The sequence below is a fragment of the Cottoperca gobio genome, chromosome 13, assembly GCF_900634415.1.
Source record: "Cottoperca gobio chromosome 13, fCotGob3.1, whole genome shotgun sequence".
In the NCBI taxonomy this organism is placed as follows: domain Eukaryota; kingdom Metazoa; phylum Chordata; class Actinopteri; order Perciformes; family Bovichtidae; genus Cottoperca; species Cottoperca gobio.
In genome coordinates this window covers 26,436,385-26,458,945 of record NC_041367.1, presented here as the reverse complement: position 1 = coordinate 26,458,945, position 22,561 = coordinate 26,436,385, and the positions used below count along the sequence as shown (strand labels likewise).

The window sequence follows — 22,561 nt, the reverse complement described above, 5'->3', positions numbered from 1 at the left end:
TATCAACAATTATCCACCCAAATCTAGCTGGCTTTATCCCAGTCAGGCTTTCCTTTTTCAATGTGTGTCGCTTGCTGAATATATTGTATTCTGGAGGTTTGGATCTGGATTTAAATGATTTTTATCTTAAATCCTCTGTCATAATGAATTATAACTTATCAGAGCCATTTAGTCCACATCGGAGAGAGTCCCCTTTTCTTCTTCATATAGCACTAGAACCTTTGGCAATTGGGATAAGAAGTCATCCTCGCATTTAGGGTATTCCAGCTGGTACGTCGGGATGTCATAGTTAGTACACTGTACACTACTTATTGTAAGTCGCTTTGGACAAAAGCGCCAGCTAAATGAACTGAACTGTAATGCAATGTATGCCATGAATAACTTGTTACCTTAAAGGTGCAATGTCTGACCTGAAAGAAGAAGTACAGCTGCCTGACTCGCATCACATCCATCGATAGTTTGTTTTGATTAACTTCCTAAAAGAAACTCCACAATTAAAGGGGGAAACATGGAAGTTGCTCAGGGAGAACAACTGAGGAGGGATCCCTCTCACAGGACGGACAGACATGCAATAGATGTCGTGTGTACATGATAAACAACATAGTACAAATACAACATTTGACAGAAATGATGTGTTGAAAAAGAAAACGTATGGATGAATCCAGGATACTGTCAAAAAGACTTCCCGGTGTCCGGCAGGACCAGGGCAGCAGGCGCAGCCACGATTCCTGATCCTGATGTAACTTTATCAGTGGCAACCTGCCACATGAAAGACACAGAAACTCCGGGGATGATACCCCGGATGCTGAGTTAGTAACATACATTTACATAAATGCATACAGATAGAGAGGGAGAAGAGGGGAGGGGAGCAGGGAGGTGTCCCCCGGCAGTCTAAGCCTATAGCAGCATAACTAGGGGCTGATCCAAGGTAAACCTGAGCCAGCCCTAACTAGAAGCTTTATCAAAAAGGAAAGTCTTTAGCCTGCTCTTAAATATGGAGAGGGTGTCTGCCTCCCGAACACAAACTGGAAGCTGGTTCCACTGGAGAGGAGCTTGATAGCTGAAGGCTCTGGCTGCCATTGTACTCTTAGAGACTCTAGGAACCACAAGTAACCCCGCAGTCTGGGAGCGTAATGCTCTAGTTGGTTTATAAGGTACTATGAGATCTTTAAGATATGCTGGAGCCTGACCATTAATTGATTTGTAAGTCAGGAGAAGGATTTTGAATTCTATTCTGTATTTTACCGGGAGCCAGTGCAGTGCAGCTAATACAGGAGTAATATGATCCCGTTTCCTTGTTCTTGTCAATACACGTTCCGCTGCATTTTGGATCAACTGAAGAGTCTTAAGCAACTTTTTGGGACAACCTGATAACAATGAGTTGCAGTAATCCAGCCTTGAAGTAACAAATGCATGGACTAGTTTTTCTGCATCATTTTGAGACAGGATGTGTCTTATTTTTGCAATGTTACGTAGATGAAAGAAGGCAGTCCTTGAGATTTGTTTTATGTGGGAGTTAAAAGACAGATCCTGATCAAAGATGACACCAAGATTCCTTACAGTGGTGCTGGAGGCCAAATTAATGCCATCCAGAGCTTCTATGTCATTAGAAAATGCGTTTCGGAGGCGTTTAGGGCCAAGTATAATAACTTCAGTTTTGTCTGTGTTTAACATCAAAAAGTTGCTAGACATCCAAGTTTTTATGTCCTTAAGGCATGCTTGAAGTTTAGCCAATTGATTGGTTTCATCTGGTTTAATTGATAGATATAATTGGGTATCATCCACATAACAATGAAGGTTTATAGAGTGGTTCCTTATAATATTGCCCAAAGGAAGCATATATAAGGTGAATAGAATCGGTCCAAGTACAGAACCCTGCGGAACTCCAAGACTGACTTTGGCTGTCATGGAGGATTTATCGTTAACACATACATATTGAGATCGCTCAGATAAATAGGACTTGAACCAGCTTAGTGCGGTTCCTTTTATGCCAATACAATGTTCCAGTCTCTGTAGTAGAATGTCATGATCAACAGTGTTGAAAGCAGCACTGAGGTCTAACAAGACAAGAACAGAGACAAGTCCTTTGTCTGATGCCAATAGAAGGTCATTGGTAACTTTCACCAGTGCCGTCTCTGTGCTATGATGAACTCTAAATCCATATTGAAAATAAACTATTATTATGTAAAAAATCACACAACTGTTTTGCAAATACTTTCTCAAGGATCTTAGCGAGAAAGGGTAGGTTAGATATCGGCCTATAGTTGGCTAAAACCTCTGGATCAAGACTTTTTAAGAAGTGGATTTATTACAGCTACTTTAAAGGACTGTGGTATGTAGCCAGATAATAGAGACAGGTTGATCATATTTAATAACGAGGTGTTAATTAAGGGTAAAACTTCTTTAAACAGTTTAGTTGGAATCGGGTCTAAAAGACAGGTTGATGGCTTAGACGATGAGATTGTTGAAGTTAGTTGGTTAAGGTTGATTGGAGTAAAACAGTCTAGATATATTTCAGGAGTTCCTAATGTTTTTGAAATTCATTAGTTAAGTCATTACCAATTGAGGGCAGGAGGAGATTAATTTAGTCTCTAATAATTATAATTTTATCGTTAGAAGTCGTCACTACTGAGCACAGGAAGTACCTGCACTAGTGCACACACCGCCCTGCCTGCACACACCGCCCTGTCTGCAGTGTACATGCAGCATGGCGTGAGTCGAATATAAACCTGTTTAAATACCCTTCTTTCATAAAATATAATCATTAGAAAACCATGAAATGGAAACTCTTAAAACAATGACATCATAATGCAAAAATGTATGGAAGAATTATAACAGATACAAATAAAAACATTTTATCCACTTCCTCTTGAAGTAATCCACTATGAGCTGTCTCGACTTTGAGAACAAGTTTTATTTTCTCAAAATACCTCCCCTAATACACTGTTCAATCAATAAATTAAAAATAATGCTTAAAATGCGACTATTAGTACCAAAACTATGTACTCTGATTAGGTTGAAACATGTACAACTGTATATCAGTACTTAAGCAAGCAAACTCAACTTAAAAAAGGTTAACTAGTTAATTCACTTGTTAAAAACATAAATAAGTAACACAAGTAAAAATATATGATGCACATAAAGGGGAACTCTATACAATGGGAGTGACAAACTCAGTATGTGATTGTGTCAAAACCTTCTTATATGTGTTACTCTCGCCATACAGTATATGTATATATATATACATATGGAAAGCCGGTACCTATCTTCTGGAGGTAAACCTCTCCTTAAAATGTTTAGCTTTTTTGTTTTTAGTCTTTTATGCTTTGTTTGTGCTTCCTTTTTTTTTTTAGGAGTGCTTCTGCACATTTACACTCACTAACGCAGGCTTCTGTAAAGCTGTCTGTGTATACCAGACATTGTATAGCAAAATAGCACATTGTTAGATCTTAATTGCATCATCTTCCACTTCTCTTTACATACTTCTGGACTTTTATGTTCAGAATCGGCACTTCGGTGTTTTACTTTTCATTGTTGCTCTTTCAAACTTACCAAAATTATTTTCATAGCCCAGCAAATACAAAAATGAATGTACTTTTAAAAATAATTTATATAGATCTACTTAATCAAATACAATTAATTTATATAGCCCAATATCACAAATTACACATTTGTCTCAGTGTGCTTTACAGACTGTACAGCATACAACACCTTCTGTAGGACTCTCACACCACACAAGGAAAAACTCCCTAAAATAAACCCCATAATTAAAGGGGGAAAAATGGAAGAAACGTCAGGGAGAGACTAAGGAGGGATCCATCTCCCAGGACGGACAGACGTGCAATAGATTTCGTGTGTACAGTATAAACAACATAGTAAAAATACAACATAGACAATCCATGTGACAAAAATGATGGTGTGATCGTACATGAAAAAGATGGATCCAGCAGGATGTCATTAACCTTATTATGATACATTTAGAAAGATTTGTTTCTTTGGGTGAACATCTGCCTCTGTATATGTGGTGCAGCAGGAAACCTCTGGAGCTCAAGTGTTGAGACCAAATGTCACACTTAGAAACGCTAATGCATGGGAGTCACTTTTCATTCTAAGAGCAATATTCATTTAATTCTAGTGCGTTAAGAACAACTTTACTCTGAGCAGCTTAAGCTTTAGTTATCAGGCTCACTCTGAAACAGTGTCTCATCTAAAATGTAAAAATGTAATTGCAAATTTCAGGAACACTTTGTACATATCATTAAAATAGCAGTAACCCATTAAGAAACATTTCCTCTAATTGAGTGTTACAAAGTTGTACTCACTCCATCACTGTATGTTTTGTCAAAAAAACTAAAATGCAGGGAACAGAAAAACTTAAGGGTATTTATTTTATATAACCTTTATTGATCACATATATTACCATGAGATTAAGTATTATAGTAAATGAACACACATGAAATATAATATAAGGAAATCACATATATATATTTGATTGTTGGTTATGTCACATTTTTAATTTATTTGCAGTTCATACACAGATGTCTCCCATTTATGCAAAACTTGCATGTTGTGATAATCGATGACAAAAGCGAAACAGATTTTTCTATTGCAAATGCATGGCCAAAAACTTGCTTCAAATATTTCTTATTTGTAGTAATAGTTTTTGAGTAGCTGTATCATTGAATAGATATGGTCATGGTTGAGGAATTCGGGACAAATAATTTTAGAGTGAAAATAAAATACAAACTTCTTTTGAAACAGGGATAAAAGAAGGCATAAATAATTGGATTTAAGGTTGAATTGAAGTAACCCAACCAAACAAATGCTTCAAAGATAGCAGCAGGTGTAGTGAAGCCAATGAAGACATCAATTATAGAATTGATAAAAAACGGCATCCAACAAAAGATGAATGCACCAAGCACAATACCCAGAGTCTTTGCAGCCTTATGCTCAGACTGTTTCACCAACCCTCTTCTTACTCTGTCATTTGAGTAATTGCTTATATCTCCAATCTTTCTTACATGCTTGTTTGCCACAATAAATATTTTAGTGTACAGACAAACCATTACAGTGCAGGGAAAGAAAAAACAGATAACACTGTCCAGGATTCCCCAAAGGGGGTTAAAGAGAAGGTTACAACTGCCGAGGCAGTTTATTGTTGTAATATAATCATCTAAACCGGCTACATTGGCCTTTGAGTAAAGTAGCCCATAAGAGTAGACAGCAGCCAGTGCCCAACTGGCACATACCATAATCCATGCCACTGACATTGTGATATTCCTAGAATAATGCAGAGGATTACATATTGCTTGTTGTCTGTCTACGGCAATGCAAATTAGATGGAAGATAGACAGAGTTGTGAGAAACACATCAAAACTGGAGTGCAGCAGACAAAAATCATCCCCGTAGAACCAGCAGCCATGAACGGTCCGGATGGCGCTGAAGGGCATTACAGTAATACCCACAAGAAGGTCTACAAGAGCCATTGATAAAATAAGCACATTGGTAGGATTATGCAACTGCTTGAAATGAGTTATTGACACAATGACAAGAGAGTTTCCTAAAATGGTAACCAGCATACCTGATACAAACAACAAATAGAGGGCAACTGTAGTCCGCACACTGAACTGTGCCATAACACACGAGGCATTAGAGCCTGGAAAACAGTACTGCTCCTGAGAAAGGGCAAAAGTCATCATAAAGCCATAGACATATGCCAAAACCTCAGAGATAACCCAACAGAACCCAAACACAGAAGTACATGGGACATACTGAAATCTCTGTCTTGTAACTAAAGACACAGTATGGAGGCCACCTACAGATCACCTGATATACTGTGCCATCCAATCAAAAGCCTGCTATTAACATACATGTAAACTAGTCTAAGAGATATTATTATGTGACAGTGTTTGCAATATGCACAATAATGATTCCTAAATAAGAATTCATATTAACAAGACGAAAATTATTTCATTTTGGAAATAAAGAGAATGTCCACAACATACTTTGGTTGGGTCCAATCAGATGTTTTCTAAGAACAATGATTTCAAGGATATCCAGTGCCTCTTTTGGAGATGCTTCAAAAACTTAAGTAGGACTCAGGTGTTTATGGTAAGACACGGGCCGAAATACCAGTCCCTCTGAAGCAAGCTACAAAGGGCAGAATCATGTTTGGCTTGTTAAAAGTATTAAATAATGCATACACACACTAAGACAGCAGGAAATGATGGGAAACATTTTGTCAAACACCAGCTCCACAAAACCCAAAGTTGTCAGACACCTACAGAACAATCATGACAGCATCTAATTTCTCCAACCCCACAGCAATAGAGGATGTAGCAGAAAAAGTTAAATAACTGAGGAGACGAGAATTATATGCAGCACTTGATCTAGTGTGGTCAGAAATTGGTATGCAGGATTGCTCAAAGTGCCTGGGTGCAAGACAGTGGCGGAGCAGGAGATCTCAGGCAGACAGCCTGGGAAGCACCCGGGCTGGGGTAAAAGCTATCAGGCCCGATGCTAGCTAACTGGAATACAAGATGGAAACTAGTGGTTAGCAGATTATTGACTTTCTCCTCAATCGTACCCAATAAATTAGCACAGCTACAGTATCTCCTCCCCTAAGTTTATAAATACAGGGGCCTCACAGGAATGTGTTCTCTCTCCCATACTTCATACACTGTATGCCAATGACCGTCGAGCTCCAATCTCCACTCACACTTTTTTAAAGTATGCAGATGATACAACCTTGGTGGGGTTCCTAAAGCCTGACAACTCATCATTGGGTGGTTTTCAGGAAGAGGTAGGGAACTTCATTAAATGGCATTCTCACAATTTCCCTTTAGGTCAATGGGGCTCCAACAAAGGATTGTAAACATAATAAAGTAGAAGTGCCATTCACCACTGTTAACTGTAAAAGGTTTATGTAAACAATGTGTAATGTGGGCCCATGCCAACTCTGAGAAAAGGGTGTGAAGGTTAGCCGGCTTTAAAGTTTCTCAGGTGACCCCAAGACCCCCTCCATTTTAGAGGCCCCCAGCACCTCCTTCCTCTCAGGTGCCTCCATGAGCCTCTAGGTTGGCCAGCCGCTGCAGTGCAGCCCCGAAAAATCAGTAATTTCCTTCCCTCATTATGGCTCGAAGCTCCAAGCTTCAGTTCCCCTCTTTGGTACAATGTGTTGATGGAACCACTTTACACAATTTTAATAAGGAAAACCACTGTGTCTTTTTAATGCTTAAGATGGCCCTAACAAGCCTTTTACCTAAATGGGAAATCTTTTATTATGTAAAACATTTTCCTATCATCAGGAAAGGGGATGTTGGAGGTGTGCAGGACCACATATGAACTGCAATATGAGAAAGTAATGTCCCCATTGCATTTGGAAACACCTGGGCTTTCTCCACCAAGTGAATCAAAGAGAGAGAGGCTTCCAAGGTCCTAAATCTGAATCCTAGTCCAAGTGATCCTATGTAATAAACACCGCACCTCAGAGACCTATGCCATTTTGGACGATGGCTTTCAGCATACTAAGCTCCTGCCAGCAACGCGTAAACAGCTAGGGCTTGAAGACTCCACAGAACACCTTGTGGTACACACAAGCTCATCGGTCAAAAGATTGAAGCCTTTGATAGTGATTGAGTCAGTTCTGAGATATCACCCTCCATAAATCCACAGAAAACATTCCTCATTAAAGATGCATTCACCTTCAACAACCTATAATTGGTGGACCAGCATAACCACCAGACCAGTGGATAAGCTCCAAAAATGCTATTGGCACCTACAGGGCCTTCCCCTTCTATTAGGTCTCATCCTGTTAGTTTATTTTTGTTACTATGATTATTTTGTTATTTACCTGTTCCCTCTCGTTTCAGTTGTTTCTACTTCCTGCCCGCAGATGTTCCCAATCTGTTCGATAGTGTCTCCACTTGTGTCTCCACCTGTGTCTCCACCTGTGTCTCCACCTGTGTCTCCACCCACTTCCTGGTGTATATAGTCTGTGTTTTGTTTGTCTCTTTACATTACAGGTCATTTAGCAGATGCTCTTATCCAGAGCGACTTACATTGAATTAACTACAAGGACAGTCTCCCTGGAGCAACTCAGGGTTAAGTACCTTGCTCAGGGGTACAATGGTGGTAGCCTGGTATTGAACTCCCAACCTTCTAGTGTTTTATTTGGGCATACCACTAGACCACGACGCCATCACCACCCTAGATACTCTTGTTGCCAGTTCGTCTTTGTACATTTATGTCAAGAGTTCCAGCGTTAGTCCCGTCTTCCTGTTTCCTGTCTTCCATGTGTTTGATTCCCCGGCTTCCTCAATCCAGTTTCCGTGACCTGATTCTGTCTCGACCTGATCCTTGTCTGCTGTGCTGCTAGGCTGAGTACATCGAACCTGTTTCTGTGACCCGACTCTGACCCTGGATTATCCCTGCATGTTTTGTATGTTTGACTGCATGTACGTGTACCAACTCAACTGCCAAGTTTCAGTAACGACTGTTTTCATTTTACATCGTTCTGCCTCTGAGTCGTGCTATTGAGTCCCACCCTCCTTATGTCTTGATCGTACCGTTACACCTTCATTCTTTCTCTAAGGTGCAGCCGCTTCTTTTGATGGGGGCAAATAACACTCACCTCATAACACCGCCATCTATTCCCAGCTAGGTTAGACACTTCAAGGACCAACCTTTTCTAAAGGCATTCAGATGCCACCCAAGCTCTATTCACCTCAACTGGTACCCCCTATGCAGAACTCTGATGTCAGGTTGAAAAATTATGGCAGATAGATATTCTTCCCTTTAAATATGAGAAACTAATCAAAAGATCAAAAAGGACAAGGATGCCATAACAAAGCTGGAAGCCGAAACCATCCATGTCTCATTCTCAGGTTCACGGATACCTGTTCACGGATACCTGTCCAGGCCAAGCCCCAGCAGTCCAGCTACCCGTCTAAGCCCCGAAGCACCACAAACAAATTGTAGGCATCCTCAACTCAAAACCCCTTTGGGGCAGTGGGGTGTGGTTACGGCACCGGCTGCTGGTTGAGAGATGGGAGTCTCTCAGCTAGATATCAGACAGCTGGACAGAATCAGGTTATCAGTCACACAATATATACTGGTATCTTGCAGTAGGCTGCAGTGACACTATTAAGGCAAGCAGTTCAATATCATGCTGGAGTTTGATTGATTGTTTATACCTGACATCATTTGTACCCACAGTGACGAAGAATGTATGGGCAGATGGGTGGAGCTCAATAATTTCAAGGATAAACTGGGCTATATCCAAGATCTTCGCACTAGAGAAACTATATGTGAAAGGTTCAATGTGTAATTTCGAGCCACCTGCTCCAGGGGGCAGTATTTTACCTCTAAACTGGGTCCATAAGACCTCTAATGTTTATATTTTAGTTATAGTAGTTTGGCATATTTATTGTTTTCTAATGTATTCTTTATATTGTGTATTGCATTTACTCCTGTGTAATGCCTGTCATTCAGCCAGTGGGCAACAACAGCAAAATTCGACCAAACTGAAACTCTGAAAGTTGGTCCTAATGTTAACCAGGGCTGTAGTCCCTGTAACATTACGTTAGTTTGTTAATTGAACTAAATCCAAAGTGGCAGAAACTAGAAAACGACCCGCATATTCGTCTGATATTCCTAGTGGCGGCACAACCAGGAGAGCAGCCAGCCGGGAGGAGAGAGGTCGGCAGACCCTGCACTCGGCAGCCGCCTCCGTCAAACTAAGAGAGACACTCCGGAGAGACTTGAGCTCAGCCAGAACAAGCCCCAGCACCGGCAGTCACAGCGGTCTGGTGGAACTCTGTAACGGCAGCAACAGGAAGTCTGCAATTCCCCGAGTTCTGTGGCTGAACTCCAGCTAATTGCTAACTATAAAGCTATAATTGTTTTAATGGTTTAAAGTCTAAATTCGGTTGGATTTCAAATCAAACAATTGAGTCTCCCAACAGCAGAAACTTCGGATCTAAGACGTTGTTTTCATACACGATACACAAGATTTGGGGGCAGGTCTCTGAAATTGATAACAGGTGCAGGAGAGGGCACATTTTCAGCAAGAGCCGACTGCCGGGCCACTCGGGAAGGTGACGGGTAGAGTGGACGTACGGAGTCCACTCCATCCAGCCAGTGATGGACAACACAACACAACACAACACAACACAACACAACACAACACAACACAACACAACACAACACAACACAACACAACACAACACAACACAACACAACACAACACAACACAACACAACACAACACAACACAACACAACACAACACTCACATAATTGCAGTTTGTAATGCTTGGGTGGTGATGGCCTTGTGGTCTAATAGTACAGCTTCCAAATACAATCCAGATGGTTAAGAGTTCAATACTGGAAATGGAGTAATGACTGATAAGAGCTTCTTCATTGAAATAATTGTTGCAGATGTCACAAATAACCCTTCCACTGAAGAAGTCTACTCAACTAAGCATTGCCTGTATGACAGTCTTGAAAGAGAAAGCCATATGCTGGTTAAGGAAGTATCTAGGATGGCCTTGTTCCTCGCTATTTAACAGGTTTGGTCGATCAGCTGTGGGCCTTAAGTTTTCTTGTGTCAAACTACATGGGACCACTGGACATCAAAGGGGACAAACAAGTCTGTCGAGCATTAATGTGTGGATAGAAATATCGTCATGGTTTGTTTTTTTGAGAGGCCTTAGAGTCCTTCACACATGGTATGCTTGACATGAGATAACAGTAACATTCTTTTTGGCAGCAACCACAACACGACCGCCATTTGAATGCTGCCCCGATTAAAACAAAAATTATTAAGTTCAAAATAAACCTGTAAAATGTCCCATAATATTTTTTAACTAACCCTACATCTCAGTTTTGGTCAATATTGTAGTGGGCTTGAGCTCACAGCACATTTACTGGCGGAAAGATACGCAGACACACTCACATCACATTTTAATAAAATAATCCTCTCCAGCTCCGATCTCTTCAAACTACCAAACAATCTGAATTATAAACTAAATATAAAAAATGCAATAGCATTTGGATCGTATTGTGTGACCTACATTTTTATTGCATTTCGCACCCATACAATACCATGAGAGCTCAATAGTACAATAAATCTTAAACAAATCCATCTATAAGATACATTCCCTACACATACCTAGGTAAAAGATAGATATCAAGTACATTATCAGTTTGAAATATAATATTCCTCACCAGCTCATTTAAGCAGTTATGAGATAGTTAGTGTTTGATACTGTTACTGTTATCCATTTGACAAGTTGTATGAGAAGTTCCTACTCTTTGACCAGCTCACAATGCACTAGTTTGACCAGTTTTTAGAATTGGATAAATATAAAAAAATAAATAAATAAAGATCTGCACAAATTTATTTTCAAGCACTTCTTCTACCGTTTTTAATTCCATTGTATGTATTTAACAGTTTTAGTCTCAATGTGCAAATTGTGTGCACACTTGAAGATGGCAGAATAAATGTAGAGAAACACATTCACACTCTCTTTGATATAATTGTTTAGTTTATTATTATTATAATTATACATGTATATTTTATCAGCCTACCAACTTGTGATTTACTTCAGTTTTAATGGCAAATCAGAACAATTTTAAGCAGTTATTCCTAGTAACTCCACTAGTAAGTACATATCAAATCAAATCAAATTTATTTATATAGCCCAATATCACAAATTTGTCTCAGTATGCTTTACAGATTGACACGACACCCTCTGTCCTTAGACCCTTGAATCGCACAAGGAAAAACTTCCTTAAAGAAATCCCACAATTAAATGGGGAAAAATGGAAGAAACCTCAGGGAGAACAACTGAGGAGGGATTCCTCTCCCAGGATGGACAGACGTGCAATAGATGTCGTGTGTACAGGATAAACAACAAATACAACATTTGACAGAATTTTGATAAAAAAAAAAAATTATGATTTGTTATAAATGTACCTTTGTTAGGCACCATAAACTGTTGGTCTTTAATGTAATATATGTAATTGCTTTAATATATGGTGGTACATAAAGATATTATATTTATTTATACATCTCTAGCATGGCCTAAATAATATTTGACTAAATTGTGATAATAATTGTTAATAATAATAATAATAATAATAATCACACTTACAGACAAATCAAATGCTCAAAGACATTAAAATGTTGCAATGTTGTTAATGATTTGAAAGTTTAAATATATTCAAAATCACCAAAAGGTCCCAAACCTCATATAGGTAAATAAGACGTGCGCTGTAAAAACAATCTAACATTTTAATTTGCTATATAAAGGCTATAGAGATCAGTGGCAGAAAAAAACAATACACATCCATGAAAAATTCATCTTTTTGAAAGAACAAAAGCATTTAATTTTGCTCTTAATGGAAACATATCCATATAACTACTCAAAAGTACTGTCATAAATGTGTCAGAATATGCACCTTTATTGTTGAAGAATGAGGGTTAAAGATTTTAAGATTGACAATGAGATAGAAGCATTTCTTAAACCAAGGATAAAAGAAGGCATAAATAATTGGGTTTAATGTTGAATTGAAGTAACCCAACCAAACAAATGCTTCAAAGATAGCAACAGGTGTAGTGAAGCCAGTGTAGGCATCAATTATAGAATTTATAAAAAATGGCATCCAACAAAAGATGAATGCACCAAGCACAATACCCAGAGTCTTTGCAGCCTTATGCTCAGACTGTTTCACCAACCCTCCTTTTACTCTGTCATTTGAATAATTGCTCATATCTCCAATCTTTCTTACATGCTCGTTTGCCACAATAAATATTTTAGTGTACAGACAAACCATTACAATGCAGGGAAAGAAAAAGGCAGTAACACTGTCCAGGATTCCCCAAAGGGGATTAAAGAGAAGGTTACAACTGCCGAGGCAGTTTAATGTTGTCATATAATCATCTAAACCGGCTACATTGGCCTTTGAGTAAAGTAGCCCATAAGAGTAGACAGCAGCCAGTGCCCAACTGGCACATACCATAATCCATGCCACTGACATTGTGATATTCCTAGAATAATGCAGAGGATTACATATTGCTTGTTGTCTGTCTACAGCAATGCAAATTAGATGGAAGATAGAGACAGTGGTAAGAAACATATCAAAACTGGAGTGCAGCAGACAAAAGTCATCCCCGTAGAACCAGCAGCCATGAATGGTCCGGATAGCGCTGAAGGGCATTACAGTAATACCCACAAGAAGGTCTGCAAGAGCCATTGATAAAATAAGCACATTGGTAGGATTATGCAACTGCTTGAAATGAGTTATCGACACAATGACAAGAGAGTTTCCTAAAATGGTAACCAGCATACCTGATACAAACAACAAATAGAGGGCAACTGTAGTCTGCACACTGAACTGTGCCATAACACACGAGGCATTAGAGCCTGGATAACAGTACTGCTCCTCAGAAAGGGCAAAAGTCATCATAAAACCATAGACATATGCCAAACCCTCAACAGAGACACACAGGTCTGTGTTATGGGGAGACACTTATAACTTATAACAAAAGACCCAGCATAGACACTGCCTGCAAGTATGACATCCAATCGGAGGGAATTTCATGACAGCTGTAGGGAGGGTGAAGTGAACAAGAGAGGCAAGTGGTTGTCGCAGCTCGACAGGAGAATCGGGAACTACAGAAAACCACGGCTCTGCAACAGGGTCCGGGGACTGCCGCGATTTGGCAGCAGGAACCGGGGTCTGTCGTGGCCCGGCAGAAGGAACAGGGGTCGTTCGCGGCCCAGCAGAAGGAACGAGGGTCTGTCGCGGCCCGGCTGCAGGAGAGCTCATATGACGGCGTCTTGAACGGCCGGATCTCCTCCTCAGGGTCCTGGAAGTCCTCTGGACAGAGGTCCTCCCAGGGCCAGTCGAGTCCCCAGGAATGAGTCAGGGGCTGGAGCAGGAGAATTGGCGGTTCACACCTTGCTGGCTAGCCTGCTGAACGCGAACAGGGCGACAGCTAGCCAATTTGGATGCTGGCTGAGGATTAGGATGGCTATGTGGGGAGTTCAAAAAGTCTTGGAGCCACTCAGGCAAAAGACTCTATAGCCCGGTCTTCTTAGCAAATTCCTTTATAGCCAACCCTAGCGCAGCCTGTTGAACCCTCCAACAGGGGGCTCTTTTCTACTGCCCAAAAATACAAATTAAAGTGTACGCCAGATCATAAAGTTCATCGTCCATGACGTCTGCTGGGTCCATATTCCTGGTCAGTTCGTACTTTTATGGTGCGGTGTAAAGGGGAGGACCCAAACGCAGTACAGACGAGTTATAAAAAAAAAGAGAGCTTTATTAGTAAAAGCTTAAAAAATACAAAACAAGGTCAAAAGTAAAACTGAACTAAACAAACCAGGAAAGACACGTGGAAGACGCGTGGAAGACACGCGGGAGCACCAGGTAACATGGATGATGAACTGACAAGGAACAATGGGACAGACAGGGATATATACACACAAACACTAATCAAGGGAACGAGACACAGCTGGAGGAGAAAGACAAAGACACAAGGGCAGGGTGAATGGACACAAGAGGATCAATTCAATAATCACAGAGGGAGGGAAAAACACAAGGACAGGAAGTAAAACAAGACATGACACAAGGGGGAGTGAACCTTTCAAAATAAAACAGGATGCAGGGGCACCAAGATCATGAAATTGACTCACGTTTGGAGCAAGCCTCAAGTGACCATTCGAGGAACTACAGGTATTGACACTTCCACATTGGCTTCATTTCAATCTTCTTAATTCTACCTATGTCCGCACCTGCCCAAGTAGTACCCCAGTGCCCTCTTCAGTGTGGCAGAGTACTGTCTGCCTCACCTGGTGTTTTTTCACTGTGGTTTTATGTCACATCAGCCAGACTAAATATGTTACACACATACATTACATACATTAACTAGACTATGCAAAGCCAGGACGCATAATAAAAGTGTCTGTAAACATTATATTGGCGACATACAGAGAGATAGCAACAGGCACACGGCAAATGCATGCGCTCAACCTAGTTTACAAGGGATTGCGCAATCTGAGGGGAGGCTCAGCTCATCGCTGCCTCAGCTCGCATCTCTCCTGTATCTGAACAGAAAATACGCAAATTCATGATTACAAGAGCCTCCCCTGTCATCATGAAAATACATTGAAAATACATTGATTATCCACTATTATATTGAATTATATTATTGTGTTACATTATTTATGTGTTACAAAGCAGAGTGCTTGCTAAACAAAATGTACTACACTCTCAGATCCAGAACGTATTGAATATCATTTTTGCTTGTGCTTTAACCCTCCTCCAAGTTCTCCTGAACCAGGTCCAAGAAACTGCGAGGCTTCCTGCTGAACAAGAGTTCAAAGGGATGCAGGCAGTGGCGGGCCGTGCATTTCACACCTAGGCCTTCAGTGATGTCCTACACAGTCCTACCTGAATTATTCCACCTCTTAATACCATCATTATGACGCCATGGCTCTAGAAACTATACATTTAGACTGAAACGCAGTATAACCGGGCGTTGCATCACCTTAACATAGTCAAGTACAACAGAGTTATATTAATATTTCCGAAGCATTTATAATCAATAAATCCGCATTTCCCTATTTTTGTTCATCCTTTCGTTGTGGAGTTCCGTTTCCCTGCGCACTTGTTCGTTGAGCTCTAGATCCACTCGGGTGTCCCATAGGTTTTCAAAAGCACCGTTGCTTGTAAGTGCCCAGCCGTGCTTTGATGTCTCGTTGCTGCCTTGGTTAGACAACTCAAGCTTCCAAACCCTGTGTGGCTCCAAACACCAAATCGATCAGTTGTAAATAGCAGGCATTCCCAGCAGTACAATTTGCAGTGCCTCTCGGAGACTGTGAGCCAGGGGTACCGCTCGTAGTTAGTGATTTGAAAGTGGCGGACAAACCCTGTGATAGTCTCGCTGGCATCGGGGTTGGCTGTTCTCTTCTCACAATGTCTAGCTTTTCTTGAACAGTTCGTCTTGAAAATGGCGTTGTAATTATATCTGCGACCAAATCGATCTCTTGTCCTCGTTCAGCTATTGTGGGTTGAAAAAAAGCAGCTTGTAGAAATCTAAATTAGCTCGTTCAAGTTCAGTTTGATAGCTCTGCATAGCTTTGCCTCTCAATAGTGCGTATCCAATCAAAAGACGTGGACGTGCTGACGTTATCGTACGCCTGCTAGCTGGCCCCGGTGTCCCCAACTCGAAATCTGATTGGTTAACGGCACAGTTTTGTCTCCGTTCACTTTAAGCGACAGACGCCTGCACTGTTGATTCTGAAGGCCTAAGGGCAGATTTCTTGCACCCTGGCAACACATTATGGCTGAAATATGATTGGATAAAAGCTCTAACATAAAGGCCAGACCTCCAAATCTCGATCTGAGGCTGGAAGCAGCGCAACCAAGAGGAAAGCTATGAAATGAAGAGAATAGACTATGGGAATAATTTAATACATATTTGTGGAAAAAATATCTAAAAATTTAATTTATATTCTAATGATGTTTAGAGAAGGCCTTGCTGGCCCTGACGGCCCGCCACTGGATGCAGGTAACCTCCTCCTCAGGGCCGCTGGGGCAGCTGGTGGGTAGGATTTCTCCTTCAGGCTCCGCCGGAGAAGTGAGACATGGTGCTCTGCGAGGACGACCGTGGCTTTGAGGTTGGTGGGGCCTTGGCACTGGACCCCATTTGCCGTGGAGGACGGTAGGCTACAGCCAGAGTGGTCATCTTCAGCAGGGCAAGCAGCGGCAGCCTTGCCGAACTGATCACCGGATCGGCCTCCCGTATGGTCAGAGGCTGCAGCAGCTCCTGCAGGAGAGCATGGTCCTCGAGTTGAAAGGCAGCGATGTCCATGAGAGTCTGGCTCTGTTGCCGCTGTTAGGTGGTGGTGCCCTCCTGCATTGCAACAAGATGCTGAAGCTGTTCTAGCGGGCTAAGCGAGGTTTCTCCTTCCGTCATGTCCCTGTTCAGGCACCACTGTGAGAGAATCTTGCTCTCGCTCTGATTAAAATGGAGGAGGAGAGGAGATTTGATGGAGACAACCAGTGTTTAATTACATCCTGCCAGCCGTCTGGCTACAAGATAACATCTCCAAAAACAGTCACTTAATAATTCCTCAGTTGAGTATCCTAAGGGCACTCTGTCGGCCACACGTCACTCCTCCAGCCTAGTGCAAAAGACCAGAACCAGTTTACCACCATGCTTATATTATGGTATTTGAATGATTACCTGAATCTGTCCAGCTGTCTAATCTGAGTCACTCCCATCCCTCTACCCACTGCCACAGTTATGGTTTACCATGCTAAAATGTCCTTTCTGTTAGCAGTATCTGGGAAATAACTGATCACATATCACAAACTGAGTCTCCAAAATGGAATACCAGATTCACTTGAGGACCTTCTGAGCTTGGTAAAGCATACCTTTGGGTTAAAGGGTGACATCTGACTTCAGTATATGGACAAAGATTTTGGCGATGAATTTTTACATTTTAATTCTACCACTGACCTTCAGGATTTGGGGACAATCAAGGTGATCCACCAGCAAACAAATCTACTTTCGATCACTGCCACTGAGAACACTGACACCTCATCTCATTCACATGAGTCTGATGATAGTGTTTCTTTGGCATCAAGCGACACATTAATCCTCTCGTCCCGAGTCTGTGTCATGTCAAACACAACAGTGGCCAGAGGAATTTACAGTTCCACAATTTTCATAAGACACAGAGCTGCAGCTAGCAAAGGGGAATTCCGATTGCCATGTGAGCCAAAAAATGTTGACTGTCAGGACCCGAATGAAATCTGATATCTTGAATAGATTAGCAGAATACATTTACAGATACAAATGCATAGATACAAGGCCCACCCAGAAGATGAACATTTATGTGCAGTTGCAGAGGCCTTTATCAAAAAGCACCCTTGCTTGAGAGAACCAGGCTCATTCAATGGCTGCTACGGTTGGAAGCAACGACTAAAATATAAGATGGGAAACTACAGGACTCCGCTCAAAGTGCAGGGGTGTCCAGAGCTGTCTTTTAACTCCGTAAAATATAAAGCTTCTGCAGATTGTTTCCCTGCTAGAAAAGTAAAAAAGCCAAAAAGAGCTGAAGCAAACTTTTATCCATCCTTCCCTACTGGTGAGACGGTGGAAAGCCTTGAAAAAGAAAGACTTGAACTTCTGACAGAGATCACCATAAGAAACAACAAAATGCTTTGCACGCTTGCCTACAGACGACAGGAGGTGGTAAACCAAGAACCCAGCATTAAGGACTTCAAGGACAGATGGCCTGCACTGTTCCAACAGAAAGAGGTAATAATGGAACTGAAGCGTTCAGTCTTTATCTTTCAGGTTTTGTTAAAGTGAGCTAGTCATAAATTGATATGGTTGAAATTAAAGGGCTAGTTCTACTATTTTGAAGTGGGGTTGTCATTGTCTTACCAGCTGGTGGTCAGCAGGTCCCATAGCACCAGCATCAGTTTAAGTCCTTATACAACCTCACTTCAAAAGAGCCAAATTATCACTTTGTAACACTGCTTACTAAGAATCTACATATTTGATATTCTTTTTGGGTATTGAAATGTTGGCCATTGTACAGGTTACTTTGTGACAATTGATTGTTTACAAGTCTAGGCCAGTTGTATTTTCTTTCATTCAGGATGATATATCTAGTGTCATTTGTTTTTGTGTTTGAGATCAATGCAGAGTTTCAGAGGATTACTGCTGTTCCTCTTGAGGAGAAGTTCATGGCCCAGTTAGACATGCACTCAAGCCAGTTGATTAGAGTCATCTGCACCAATGGAGGAGCAACACGCCAAAAGACTGCTGACATCATAAATACTTTGGACCAGGTAGATCTGCAGCACTGTCTTTCCTCTTTCTCATTTCCATAGACTTATTCTTCCCCTGTCCTCTGTCTTCTCTGCTTCATCTCTTTCCACTTCATAACAAGGAATATACATGGAATGTTTTGAGCTCCTCGATGCTACATCATTAAGTTTGCGTCAAACGTAAAATGTCTGTTTTCATATGAAGTATGTGTTGGAGTTTGGCCATAAGAGTAAAGACGACTGTCTTCAGAGATTTGGGAAAAATAAAATGAATAAATATTATGATGTTCTAGACTGAGGACATCCATCTTCGACGGGAGTGTCTTTTAGTGTCCTAAAAGCCCTAATCTTCTTCCTGGGAGAAGATTCAGATGATCTGATCAAGGAATATCGTGTATGTTTCAATGGTCAGCACATCTTGTCAATGGAACACACAAAAAATATTGAAATGTTATAATGCTGTAAAAGAGAGCCCTTGAAAAGTTCATTCATAAACGGTGGTGGTAGGTATTATTTTTGGATTCTGATCAAGATGGAGTATTGGAATAATCAGTGATATTATTTCCCCATACCTAGTGCATAAGATGGTGCAAAGTGAAGCCAGTGATGTTTTATTTGTGTGTTATGTATTCAATAGAACTCAAGAGCAGATGCTGTGAGGGAGCTGGAGCAGCTCACCATGGCGGTGTTTGTCATCAGGAAGGAGGGGGAAGGACTTCAGGAGCCACCTGATGACATTGGAATAGTCATTGAGGGCGTTGCGTTGTTGCACGGGCTGACTTCAGTTGCTTCTGCTTGTGCCCTTCTTCTGGGTTTGATATATGCACTCAACCTTGCTTATTCGAAAACCCTTCATTTCACTTTTAAAGTGCTCCAGAAAATCATCATGCAACTTGATCAGCACAAGATGTCCCCCAAAGTCCAAAATCTGTATGGCAGACTTGAAAGCTTACAGTAAGGACAGACTGTTGGATTCCTCCCCTCGCCAAAATATGGCCTAGTGCCATATTGTGGAAGAACAATAGTGTTTATATGTGATGTGTAAAAATGCTGGCCCTTTGTATGCTGTGTTAATGGTTAGATGCCATTATTGTAGCAAAAGTATTTGTGTGTGTGTGTGTGTGTGTGTGTGTGTGTGTGTGTGTGTGTGTGTAGAGATGTGTAACTATCTTAATATGCGTGTCTACAAACATATTTGTACTGAGATATGTATATGTGTAGAGTAATCTGCAATTGCATACTATCGATTTAAAATACAAGAATTAAAGCATATCCTAAAACACGCATAACTCGTTAAAACACACATCTGCAGCGCCAGAAGTGTAGCAAGAGTCACGTGTATACAGTGGCTGGCCGTGCATTTCACACCTAGGCCTTCAGTGATGTCCTACAAAGTCCTACCTGAATTATTCCACATCTTAATACCATCATTATGACCCCATGGCTCTAGAAACTATACATTTAGACAGAAACGCAGTATAACCGGGCATTGCATCACCCTAACAGAGTTATATTAATATTTCCGAAACATTTAGTTGTAAATAGCAGGCATTCCCAGCAGTACAATTTGCAGTGCCTCTCGGAGGCTGTGAGCCGAGGGTACCGCTCGTAGTTAGTGATTTGAAAGGCCGTTCTCTTCTCACGATGTCTATCTTTTCTTGAAAAGTTCGTCTTGAAAATGGCATTGTAATTATATCTGTGACCAAATCGATCTCTTCACCTTCTTTCAGCCATTGTAGGTTGAAAAAAAAAAAACAGCTTGTAGAAATCTACACAAATTAGCTCATTCAAAGTTTGCTAGCTCTGCCTCTAAATAGTGCGTATCCAATCAAAAGACGTGGACGTGCTGACGTTATCGTACGCCTGCTAGCTGGCCCCGGTGTCCCCAACTCGAAATCTGATTGGTTAACGGCACAGTTTTGTCTCCGTTCACTTTAAGCGACAGACGCCTGCACTGTTGATTCTGAAGGCCTAAGGGCAGATTTCTTGCACCCTGGCAACACATTATGGCTGAAATATGATTGGATAAAAGCTCTAACATAAAGGCCAGACCTCCAAATCTCGATCTGAGGCTGGAAGCAGCGCAACCAAGAGGAAAGCTATGAAATGAAGAGAATAGACTATGGGAATAATTTAATACATATTTGTGGAAAAAATATCTAAAAATTTAATTTATATTCTGATGATGTTTAGAGAAGGCCTTGCTGGCCCTGACGGCCCGCCACTGGATGCAGGTAACCTCCTCCTCAGGGCTGGGATGGGCTGTGCCGCTGGGGCAGCTGGTGGGTAGGATTTCTCCTTCAGGCTCCGCCGGAGAAGTGAGACATGGTGCTCTGCGAGGACGACCGTGGCTTTGAGGTTGGTGGGGCCTTGGCACTGGACCCCATTTGCCGTGGAGGACGGTAGGCTACAGCCAGAGTGGTCATCTTCAGCAGGGCAAGCAGCGGCAGCCTTGCCGAACTGATCACCGGATCGGCCTCCCGTATGGTCAGAGGCTGCAGCAGCTCCTGCAGGAGAGCATGGTCCTCGAGTTGAAAGGCAGCGATGTCCATGAGAGTCTGGCTCTGTTGCCGCTGTTAGGTGGTGGTGCCCTCCTGCATTGCAACAAGATGCTGAAGCTGTTCCAGCGGGCTAAGCGAGGTTTCTCCTTCCGTCATGTCCCTGTTCAGGCACCACTGTGAGAGAATCTTGCTCTCGCTCTGATTAAAATGGAGGAGGAGAGGAGATTTGATGGAGACAACCAGTGTTTAATTACATCCTGCCAGCCGTCTGGCTACAAGATAACATCTCCAAAAACAGTCACTTAATAATTCCTCAGTTGAGTATCCTAAGGGCACTCTGTCGGCCACACGTCACTCCTCCAGCCTAGTGCAAAAGACCAGAACCAGTTTACCACCATGCTTATATTATGGTATTTGAATGATTACCTGAATCTGTCCAGCTGTCTACTCTGAGTCACTCCCATCCCTCTACCCACTGCCACAGTTATGGTTTACCATGCTAAAATGTCCTTTCTGTTAGCAGTATCTGGGAAATAACTGATCACATATTTCATCTTCAAAATTGTCACCATGACATTAGTATTTACCAGAAAAGATACAAGTGGCAGCAAGCTTGGGGCAAGTAGGTCTTTGGTTAATAGAAAACAAATCCTTTCCTTCTTTTTAGTGATGGCATGATGTCATCTTTACTCTCAGCCAGTGCTAATATAGCATTATATTAATCTCTAGAACATGGCAACATAGGCAATGGGACAAGATCTTGGTGTCGGAAGGGTTCTGGTTAGTAGTCTGTGTAGTATTGATTGTTAAGAGGTTGTGGTCATTTCACATATTTCTGTGAGATCAGGTTGGCTGGTAGTATCCCCTTCAGACCGTCTGACAGACACATATAAGCCGTTTAAGACTCTCTGGATGAGACAAAGTTTAGAGAAGCGGCTGTGCGCTGCTCTTCATCGAAGGTGGAAAACTGCAACTAACAGAAAACCGACCAGGTATAAATCCCACCATTGTTTGGCTTTATGTGCACAAATGTAACTTCACGCCCACCGATAAAATGCAGGTCAGCTGCTTCCCCAAACTTTTCAGTGAGAAGCATCCTGGAATCTGAAGACCCAAACAGAGTGGAGCTGTCTTTAAGCAAGGAGGAGGCAGAGACAGTGACACAGAGCTGCCGGTCTCATAATATTATAACATAATTATCTAT

At 41.5% G+C, this 22,561-nt stretch overlaps 3 protein-coding genes across 3 annotated transcripts; 1 reads left to right on the top strand and 2 right to left on the bottom strand.

The window, feature by feature from the left end:
* Positions 1-4,676: 4,676 nt before the first annotated feature.
* On the bottom strand, positions 4,677-5,696 carry LOC115017348 (trace amine-associated receptor 13c-like). The gene has a single exon (XM_029445693.1). It carries the CDS (start codon positions 5,694-5,696, stop codon positions 4,677-4,679), a length of 1,020 nt encoding a protein of 339 aa, XP_029301553.1.
* Positions 5,697-12,439: 6,743 nt separating this feature from the next.
* LOC115017347 (trace amine-associated receptor 13c-like) lies at positions 12,440-14,381 on the bottom strand. Its single transcript, XM_029445692.1, has one exon. It carries the CDS (start codon positions 13,469-13,471, stop codon positions 12,440-12,442), a length of 1,032 nt encoding a protein of 343 aa, XP_029301552.1. The 5' UTR covers positions 13,472-14,381.
* Positions 14,382-17,384: 3,003 nt separating this feature from the next.
* LOC115018037 (uncharacterized) lies at positions 17,385-20,188 on the top strand. The gene is made up of 4 exons (XM_029446838.1): positions 17,385-17,438; positions 17,541-18,338; positions 18,722-18,877; positions 19,494-20,188. The coding sequence occupies exons 2-4, from the start codon at positions 17,874-17,876 to the stop codon at positions 19,812-19,814; spliced, it is 942 nt and encodes a 313-aa protein (XP_029302698.1). The 5' UTR covers positions 17,385-17,438; positions 17,541-17,873; the 3' UTR covers positions 19,815-20,188.
* The last annotated feature ends 2,373 nt before the right edge of the window (positions 20,189-22,561 follow it).

What these genes read in the sequence shown, in the direction of transcription:
- LOC115018037 (XM_029446838.1), top strand. Translation starts at nt 17,874, where the DNA reads ATGCATAGATACAAGGCCCACCCAGAAGATGAACATTTATGTGCAGTT. An exon ending in CACTGTTCCAACAGAAAGAG is followed by an intron (nt 18,339 to 18,721) that starts GTAATAATGGAA and finishes TTTGTGTTTGAG; the next exon opens with ATCAATGCAGAGTTTCAGAG. An exon ending in TCATAAATACTTTGGACCAG is followed by an intron (nt 18,878 to 19,493) that starts GTAGATCTGCAG and finishes TGTATTCAATAG; the next exon opens with AACTCAAGAGCAGATGCTGT.
- LOC115017347 (XM_029445692.1), bottom strand. Translation starts at nt 13,471, where the DNA reads ATGATGACTTTTGCCCTTTCTGAGGAGCAGTACTGTTATCCAGGCTCT.
- LOC115017348 (XM_029445693.1), bottom strand. Translation starts at nt 5,696, where the DNA reads ATGACTTTTGCCCTTTCTCAGGAGCAGTACTGTTTTCCAGGCTCTAAT.